At 35.5% G+C, this 9,646-nt stretch overlaps 1 protein-coding gene across 1 annotated transcript; it reads left to right on the plus strand.

Annotated features, from left to right (window-relative positions):
- Positions 1–1,232: 1,232 nt before the first annotated feature.
- LOC121321807 (enoyl-CoA hydratase, mitochondrial-like) lies at positions 1,233–8,922 on the plus strand. Its single transcript, XM_041261018.1, has 8 exons — positions 1,233–1,408; positions 1,940–2,137; positions 2,676–2,803; positions 3,165–3,264; positions 3,813–3,917; positions 5,271–5,390; positions 7,830–7,897; positions 8,266–8,922. The coding sequence occupies exons 1-8, from the start codon at positions 1,318–1,320 to the stop codon at positions 8,329–8,331; spliced, it is 876 nt and encodes a 291-aa protein (XP_041116952.1). The 5' UTR covers positions 1,233–1,317; the 3' UTR covers positions 8,332–8,922.
- The last annotated feature ends 724 nt before the right edge of the window (positions 8,923–9,646 follow it).

A 9,646-nucleotide genomic window follows, 5' to 3' on the forward strand; every position in this document is an offset into this window, starting at 1 on the left:
TACAGATGGTTAACCTTAATAGTATACAATTTTGCATTTCATATACATAAATTACATTTAGCCATTTTTTACCCTATTAATAATTCTGTAATTTATTACTCACCGACTGGTTGCTTTATAAAATCCAACGCTGTTTGCAGCACCTCTGGGTATTTATTATTATTATTATTATTATTATTATTATTATTAATAATAATAATAATAATAATAATTTATTGTCCTAAGAGTTGAATGTCTTTTAACTGAACGTTTACCCTCCTACGCCTAGGAAATGTTAAACCGAACATAAAACAAGAATCGTAGCCGAGCATCAACGATGAATTAACTCCTCCCTTCTGAACACACTGAAAGGGATAACCTAGGAGAATGTAAAGGTGCACGTTGGCATGTTCTTGCGTTTTCCCTCGTTTTTTTCAGTCCTATAAGGTATCATTTTCGGTCAAGTGCACTGAGCATATTGCTGAGGCGAGTTTAGCTATTACCCTGAGTCCCTGATGAAGCTTACGCTGAGCAAATGTTGCATTTGTGGGTTACTGCACTGTTATTCCCCCACCCCCACAAAAAAAAAAAAAAAAAAAAAAAAACAGGCCATGGCCGTTTATAATTGAAAATAATTGGAATTGCTCATTGAGTTAAATCGTGTTTACAAAACACCATTGCGTTGTTTATAAATAATCATATTAAGAGTGATACAAAACATAGTATATTTATGTGATAACTGTCATAACCATCACTCCCAAACATTGTAAAAACGTCTCCTTTGATGCTTTCTATCACAATTCACATGCGCTTTCGGTATACAGGATGTTACCAGGAAGAAAAAAAAAACAGTATTTCCGCTCAATGTTTTCAGTGTGGAAACAAAAAAATGTAGAATGCGCCTATATTTCTGATGAATGTAAATTATCTGGAACATTACAGTTTGTGCATGAGGAACTGCAGCTTTATCTGATACACAGATTGAGCACTTGTGTCTGTGCCAAGGTCAGTTATCGTTGTTTATCAGTGCCCAGTCTTAATGTTATTCATGAGACGGAGTAATTTGTTCACGTTTGCAAATCGTTTCGTTTTCAAGCAACTTGCCTCAATTCTGTTGAAATATGCCGTATCCAAAACCAAGCTAACAATCTGCCAAGTACCAGTCCCGCTCTCAACTGTACAGTACAAAAAAAACCCAGCATGCTCAAGCTCCGCCCCCTACACACCCCTCAAGCGTGTCAAAAAAGAAATATCGCGAGATCTCAGGTTTGTCTGTAAGGACGTGGGTTTGTTTCCAAAGTCAAGTTCACGAATTAATAGAGATTGCTTTAAAATAAAATGGCTGCGCTCTGTAGAACAGCAGCGCTGCTCTTGCAGCATACAAAAACCTCGCCCTGGACCCTCATTGCAGCAAGAACATATAGTTCAGGTAAGGGTTACGTACACTCCCAGACCACAGCTGCACTGGTTGTTCTTGCAATGACAATAAATATACTTGCGTTTTTCTTACTTTTCTGTACCTCCTTAACTGTCTGCATTACGTTAATATTATTGAGCAATACTTCCCGGGAAATGACTTGTATGTGTTTTGTCTTGTTCAATAAACAACGCGTAGGTGTAATGATTTATTTGAACACATGGATTATTTAGTTGGCAGAAACACACAGGTATAACCAGAACTAACGTGCTAACGTGCTAGTTGTACGTAATGTTGTCATCAGCTTACGTGATTGACATAGTCACAAGGCTTTTGCTATATAAATCGTCAATGAATGAATATTTTACCATACAACATTTACAAATATATTGTCGTGTTCCAACCTAATGATATCATTTTTCTTTACTGAGTTAACAAAAACAATATCATGTATCTACATAAAACTGTATCTGCATGAAACATCACATACATTACAGTATAGAAGATGTTAAGTTTTGTTTTTATACATTTCATTGTTTCCAGGTGGGCAGTACCAGCATATCATTGTGGACAAGAAAGGGGAGAAACAGAATGTGGGCTTTATCCAGTTAAACCGTCCGAAGGCTCTGAACGCCCTCTGTGATGGGCTGATGACGGAGATGGGCCAGGCTCTAGAAGCTTTTGAGGAGGATAACCAAATTGGTGCTATAGTCATTACTGGCAGCGAGAAAGCATTTGCAGGTACTGTAGATTGACTTGAAGCTTCTTAATTTAGATCTTGAATAGTGGCACAGCAACCAAGTATTCTATTCTGCCATTGCATATATCGCTATAAAAAATGTTTTATCATAATTTATTTATTATCTCATAGAAAAGCACCTACAGTGGCCTACATCTGTTACACTTTCTTGTACAGTACACGCTGGTTGCTGCTGTTTTGCTGTTCTGGATTTGAAACTTCTTGATAGTTGTTTTGTTGCTACCAGAGCTGAGATATTTTACATTATGTTTTCATTGTATCCTTTTTTTAAATTTAAGCGGTAGCTCCTACCCTGTGTCTGTTTAACTGGATTCGTTTTTAAAGACCTGGGATGTGCCTTTCCCTTCAGTCTGTGTTTCAGCACACTTTAAATGGGCCAAGATGTATCACGCGATGTTAGGTTTCATCTCCACAGGCCATTTCACTTGCCTGATATTCAGTCTGTAGTACTGCTCTGCAAATAATAACAATCATGTAATAGACTACAACTTATTTAAGTGGGTGATGTATTTGTTTCAGCTGGGGCTGACATTAAGGAGATGCAGAACCGAAATTTCCAGGAGTGCTATGCTGATAATTTCCTGGCTCATTGGAACAAAGTGTCTCTCGTTCGAAAACCTGTCATAGCAGCTGTGAATGGATTTGCGGTAAATGTGTCTTTTAAGAAAAGTGTTACCCACAGGAATGACAACTGTCTTCAGTCCTTCTCTAAAAATACAATATCATTGTAGACACTTGGGGACAGAATAATAGAAAAAACCATAACTGCAACCAGCCATTGAAAGACCCGAACCTGCAATAGATTGGGCAGTGAGAAAATGTTTCGCTGTTATGTTTTCTGCGATGTATCAGTTTTTATACTGTCCCAAATGTTAAATAGCCTTTTAGTTTTACCTTAAGTTATGTTTGGAAAGTAGTTTGTTCAAATTCCAGAAAGGGTTTTTAAGTCTTTAGTTTAACTAATGTATTTAAGTGTTTTAATTTAAGGTGATGTGTTTTTGCCCGTAGCTGGGTGGAGGCTGTGAGTTGGCTATGATGTGTGACATTATTTATGCTGGGGAGAAGGCACAGTTTGCACAGCCAGAAATTCTTCTGGGAACCATTCCAGGTAAATGATTATAATTATTTGAGTTTTCTTGATGCTTTCGCTGTCCTGATGGTTTCATAAATATATGTGCATATTGAACTTAAATTCTGCAACTGCTTAGTAAAACTAACGTCCATATCATAACAGAATACTGAAAATCTGTATTAGTGATGTGTCTGGTTATTTAAAAAAATATGCTCTAAAAAATTACAAAAAAGGGATATTCTACTAGTACCACAAAACAAACACTAGGTGTCACTGTTTAATGCAAAATGTATAAACCCTGGAAACTCTAGTATTCCCCTGCGGTATGCATTTTAAAGCCTGCACATTTATTTCATCTGATGTGTTTTTGTCCTGACAGAACATCATTGTTATGGAGTACTAAATCCGTTTCCACTGTAAAATGTGCAGAGGCAGAAATGTTTGTAAAAGTTCATATCGGGTGTCAAAGTGAAAAAAAGTGATGTTTGATTTGGACTGTTGGATACACTTTGAATGTTGAGTACATTTAAAACTTTGTATCCATTCGGTGTGAAACATACAATATTTACAGTATTTATTTGTAGGTGCCGGAGGAACTCAAAGGCTAACAAGAGCTGTAGGCAAGTCTTTGGCTATGGAACTGGTCCTCACTGGCGACCGGATATCAGCTCAAGAAGCTAAGCTGGCAGGTATGGACTGATCAATAATATATGGTACAGTACTTGAGTTTTACAAATATAAATATGAAAATGTCAGTGAAAAAGGTACAGTGTGTACTGTTTTGTTTCGTGTGTGAAAACGTGTTTGTGTTATAATTGGGAAATGACTTGGCCATCAGATTGCATAATTAGGAAACCTGTTCTAGTTTAGTGCTCTAAAACGGAGCTAGGTTTGTTTTGTTTTATTTATTTATTTATTTATTTTTGTGCACAAATAAGTAGCACAAATGCGCATTTTTAAGATCCACTTCCTGTGCGTTGGGTCAGTTGTGTGCTGAAAAGAACTTGGAGGTTCTTAGGCTCTGTCACGAATTTATATATAATATAAAATAAAAGGAGGTATAACTGCAGTGTACAAGTAAGAATTTTTTCATGTACACACAGGTTTAAATTATTTTAAAATAATTTACTTTTGTGTACATCTAAGAATATATATAATGTATATATTAGTAGTTTTTTTTTTTTTCATTTATTATATATTTGCACATCTAACCTTCTATTTTTCCTAGATACAGGCACTATTGGCCTGAAAGATTAATGATAGTTAAAATAAAATAGTGTCTGTTCTGTGCCTTCCATGCATTAGCAGTTTGATGGAGGCTTGTGTTTATCAATGGAGGGCTTGACTGTAATTGGATACATCTCCATCATAGAAACCAGGCTATGTCCTTTGTGCCATAACTGTGCTTCAGATCGGATGGCATCTCCTGCAGAGTAGTGTAGCACAAACCAGACTGACACATATGTGAAGGTGCACATGAAAAGAGGCATGTACATTTCAAAACATTTTGATATTGGACACCATTTATAGAAGTCATATTCATACTGTATTTTAAATGACGTTGCATGTAAAATAATTCATAAGCCTACCAGTTGAAACCCAGATTTGGAAGACCGGCCCAAGATTCTGAACATCTCTTCATTCAAGTTGTGTTTACAAGCTATTCTAGCTTCCTCAGAGCCTTCAGATTAGAGGAACCATTCCAAATTGAACAGTTTATAGCCCATTTAGTTAAATTATTTGTACAACATAGTTGTCTTCCCTAAACTAGTTCCACCTGTGGCATGGAAACCTCTGGCTTCAAAAAGTTTAACAAAAATCAGGATTTGCTTTGTAAGGGTCATCTGGGATTATATTGTGCCTATCTATCTGTAACAGATGTTTACTTGAGTTTTTTTTTTTTTTTTTAAATGCTTGGGATGGACCCTATTAGATATTTACTTTGAGTTAGCTCGGAAGTAGGCTAGGTCAGGAGAATAATACAGGTAACTGTGTTTTGTCTTTTGAATTGGGGTGGTAATCCTTAAATTCTTAATCCTCAGGTCTTGTAAGTAAAGTGTATCCTGCAGACCAGGTGGTACAAGAAGCGATCAAATGTGGAGAAAAAATTGCTGGCAACTCTAAACTTGTTTGTATTATGGCAAAGGAAGCTGTCAATGCTGGTAAGGATCTAAAACCTGTTGCTGTATATGAACAAGCCATTACATTTCTGTTCTTTACATTCTTTTCACACCTCAAAGGTCAGACAATGTCAGTCTTTTACTATGGCTATATATATATATTACACACACACGCACACACAAATACAGTCCTGGGACAAATATTCGACATGTATCCGGATACAAAAATCAGATATTCATATTCGTTGCAATGACAACAATACCTTGCACTTATTTACCGCCTCACCAGAATTTGTGCGACAGTTTAAAAAAAATGGCAAATGAAAAAGAGCTCTGGGTGATATGTGAGAAAAAAAATTAACAACACAGGATCAACACAGCAGCTCTTGAACCTCTATTTAAAAGTTTTAGACAGCAAAAAGTAAACAAACCAGATTATGGGCTTGCACTCGGTGATCTCTATGGAAAGCCATCTGGGACAAAAATGTGTTGTGCTGTGCGAGCCAGAATATCAAGGGACCAAAAAAAAGGAAATAAGAGTAGCACAACACTCGCTCATTGAATTCCAACAAAATACTGTATTCTATCTGCATGAAAAATAAAACCATCTTGATGTTTCGGCCATGCATGCGACCTTCATCAGAGACGAAAGTTAAATACACCAAAAAAGGGACAACACACACAATTAAATTGCACAATTAAATAAACAATCAACTTGCTGAGAATTGGTAAAGTTCAGTCACCTCTATAATAAATTTAACTCGGGCACAAAGAAGTTAGAAATAATCTCAATTAGTACAAAGTGCTCAGTTTATGTTTAGGCTATACAAATAGGCAATAATAGACAATCGCTTCATCATTCTTCAATTAATTTAGAAAACCTACAGAGTACACACACACACACGGCTAACTAATATCACTGTTTAAGAAAACGAACCCAGCGTAATTTTTTTTTTTTTAAAACCTTGGTTGATATCCCTTATTCTGTTATTACTTTAGTTAATTTCTTCAAGATTGTACAGCATTTTAAAATGCAATGAAAAGGCAGGATGCAAACATACATATTTATGAACAAACCAGTTGGTATAACATGTTGCATGAATCTTTTAAACGTAGTGGTACCGTGCTGGAATTAGCTTTCATTTTCAAAACACCTCGGTTGTGGTTGTAACCTTTTAATTTATAAGTTCATACAATGCAGGATTCAGTATTGTGGCACATGTTACTTCTGTCTTTTATAGATGTATATGATTTGTTAGTTATCGAAATCTCAGTCAACAACTGAAGACATAAGAGGATAATTTCGTACCACTTAATTTGCACCGATGAAACATTACCTGGTTAACTGTACTGATGGCATATCAGATGCTTAGATGATAGATAGGGTTGCATTCTTTTAGAACTTAAGGATAAAACAAAATTTATTTTGACAAGAAATTGCATTCGTTCCATTACTTAGTTGAGCACAAGGTGGAGTCAATAAATACTTTCTGATTGAAATATAGCCCTATGTCATAGTTTGGGTTATTCAGTCTATTTAAAACAGTAGGTAGGTGTTTATTATTTTAATTAGTCGAATAAACTACTACCAAATACTACTACTACCAAATAAGATCATTTTGTTACCTACTGGTAGCATATCCTCGCTACTGCCTTAAAGTTAACTTGTAGCCCTGATATTATGTATTTTTTGTTGAGACTTTATGTGGCATGTAATAAACGAGAAGCAACATTCTCTTTTACAATGCCATTTCCATGTTTGTTTTATTTGAAGTGTTTTAAAGTTTAAATTTGTTTGTTTGCTTGTTCATCTACAAAAAGGCACAAGTAAACCTTGTGTTATTAGTTTATGAAAACGTGTCTGTGGCCACTGTTTACTGTCAAGAAACGGCAATGGCAAGGAATGAAAAAAATAAATAAAATGTGGTGGCTTTTATATACTATTTATTTTGGGATTAAACAAAACTTGAACTGTTATTTGGCATCCTTTGTTTTGTAGTTAATTCACTGGGGCAAAGTAAGTCCTACACAACTTATTCTTTACTCCTGGGATATTTTTCTGTTTTAACATGTTACATATGTCTTGCTGTAAAATATAAAGGCATACACAGGGTCCAGGCCACGCCCCCTGGCCCTGCTACTATGTTGTCTCTGCCTATGTTCAGAGCAATTTAATGGTGTTTATTACTTTTTGAAAAACAAACGAATATCCAAACAAATATTTAAATTATGAACAAATATCCGAACATGAAAATCCTGTGTTCATCCTAGAGATATATAATGTACATATGCTTTACAAGATAACTGTAAGCTGAAACAGTTGTTTTATTTCAGGTCTTGTGTTATCAGGGAGGATTGTGCTTTAATCATTCACTCTATCTGTAGTCATAGCTTAAGTTGCTGGTACATTATAACTAGAACAAACATTTTTTACAATTTCCAGATTGTCAAATAAATGTAATGTGTGTTTTTCTTTTCCAGCATTTGAGTTGACATTAGCTGAAGGAAACAGAATGGAAAAGAGATTATTTCACGCAACCTTTGCTACTGTAAGTAGGTTACAATGCCTAGTTTTAATTAAGACCTAATCCTCTGTCTTAGTAAATTATATATAAAAATAAATTACTAATATACAAACTATTGAAACACACTCCTTTTACAGTGTTCTGAAGACAAGTTGTTGAAACGCGTAAACATTGTTGCTTGCTGACTTTTATCTACAAATTGACTATGGATCTGGATTAATCGAGGGGAGTTGCTTTTTCCCTCTGTCTGGTGTTTTCTACAGTCAGGTATTTTGTCTATGTTTAGATCCCGGGATAAGAGATTGGAAACAAGCAGATAATATTTTTAGCGCTGGTATAAACTTTTGATAAGAAACAAAAAAAATATATATATATTTTTTTTTTTTTCCTAGGACGACCGGAAGGAAGGAATGACTGCATTTGTGGAAAAGAGAAAAGCTGCCTTTACTGACAAGTAAAGTGCAGCAACACTGTGAAAAGCAGGTTACAAAATGAGTAAGCAGCCATTGAAGTGGACTTTAGAGGCCTTGAATTAAACTAGGTTTGTTTTTGCTTCCTATCAGAAGAAATAAAATCAATATTACATATTTTACAGACTTCTTTTTCCTTTTCAATTAACAGTATACATATTAGAGCTGATGTGTTATGTTATTTATGTAAATCATTCTAATAAAACTGTCAGACTTAACAAGTTTTAATGGTTTTCATTCTTTGAGTCTCCCACTCTGATCAAGCTGATTGACAGTGGTGTTCACTGCTGCTGGACAGCTCTCCATAGCCTGGGAAACAGCTTTCATCTAGGATCCCTGTGGTAAAATTGCCTGATTTCTGCCCTAGAGCATTTGTTTAGGGCTAACGCATATAGGCAAATTAGGGACTAAACGCTTAACTTTCAAATGTGGTCATAGAGTTACTTAGCCCCATGTCCTTGTGTTCCCTAATTACAGGGCCATTACTCGCACAATTTGAATGTTGATGAATGCAGAAATGTATACTGGCTTCAGATGATGAAGTTATTAATAAAGATTGTGGCAACCTCTCATTGGAAATGTTTTGGTCTCCTTGTCTGTATGTGTATTTAAGACCCATTCCAAGTTAACTTCCAATGAATGAGTAAAAATGTGTTTGTTCTTTTCCCTTTTCTCAAGCACTCTCAGTAAAATAAATAAATAAATAAATAAAGTTAATGGCAGAAATTTCAGCTTATGGAATGGATTAAGTGGAGTCAAATTTTCTAGCAGATGGTTGTACGAAAATGAGGGCTCAGGGTGATTATTGATAGGATAAATGCCCTCAATTACAGCACTACCTGGTAATGCTATAAAGCCAGCATGCTCTTGGGTATTGGCTGAAGGTGGCAGTTAAAATTACATCCTGACAGACTGAATATAGAGCAAGGCTCCTTTTTCACTGATGAAAGTTTTGTTATTCAGCTTGGTTTTTAATGTCATGTTTATCTTGTTTTTTTCTCATTTGCTGTGCTCAGATTACAGAGCAATTAGAGAATTAGGCATGGAGCTCCATTGTTCCCTATCAATTGCTTGCAATACCAGATACGTTTTTTTTTATGGAGCAAGTCTTTACTTGTCTTGTACAGTATATGCAGTTAGATACTAACTATTAGTGCAGTCAAACCATGTCAACACTGTGCTTTTTAGGAACCAATGTTTCACAATGCTGTTTTCAAGAACCTAAAAGGCAGTGCCTGTAATACAAACAGAATTAAGTGTTTACTCGTGTGTGTGTGTGTGTGTGTGTGTGTGTGTGTGTGTG

The sequence above is a fragment of the Polyodon spathula genome, chromosome 10, assembly GCF_017654505.1.
Source record: "Polyodon spathula isolate WHYD16114869_AA chromosome 10, ASM1765450v1, whole genome shotgun sequence".
NCBI classification, from domain to species: domain Eukaryota; kingdom Metazoa; phylum Chordata; class Actinopteri; order Acipenseriformes; family Polyodontidae; genus Polyodon; species Polyodon spathula.

What these genes read in the sequence shown, in the direction of transcription:
- LOC121321807 (XM_041261018.1), top strand. Translation starts at nt 1,318, where the DNA reads ATGGCTGCGCTCTGTAGAACAGCAGCGCTGCTCTTGCAGCATACAAAA. An exon ending in AGCAAGAACATATAGTTCAG is followed by an intron (nt 1,409 to 1,939) that starts GTAAGGGTTACG and finishes CATTGTTTCCAG; the next exon opens with GTGGGCAGTACCAGCATATC. An exon ending in CAGCGAGAAAGCATTTGCAG is followed by an intron (nt 2,138 to 2,675) that starts GTACTGTAGATT and finishes TATTTGTTTCAG; the next exon opens with CTGGGGCTGACATTAAGGAG.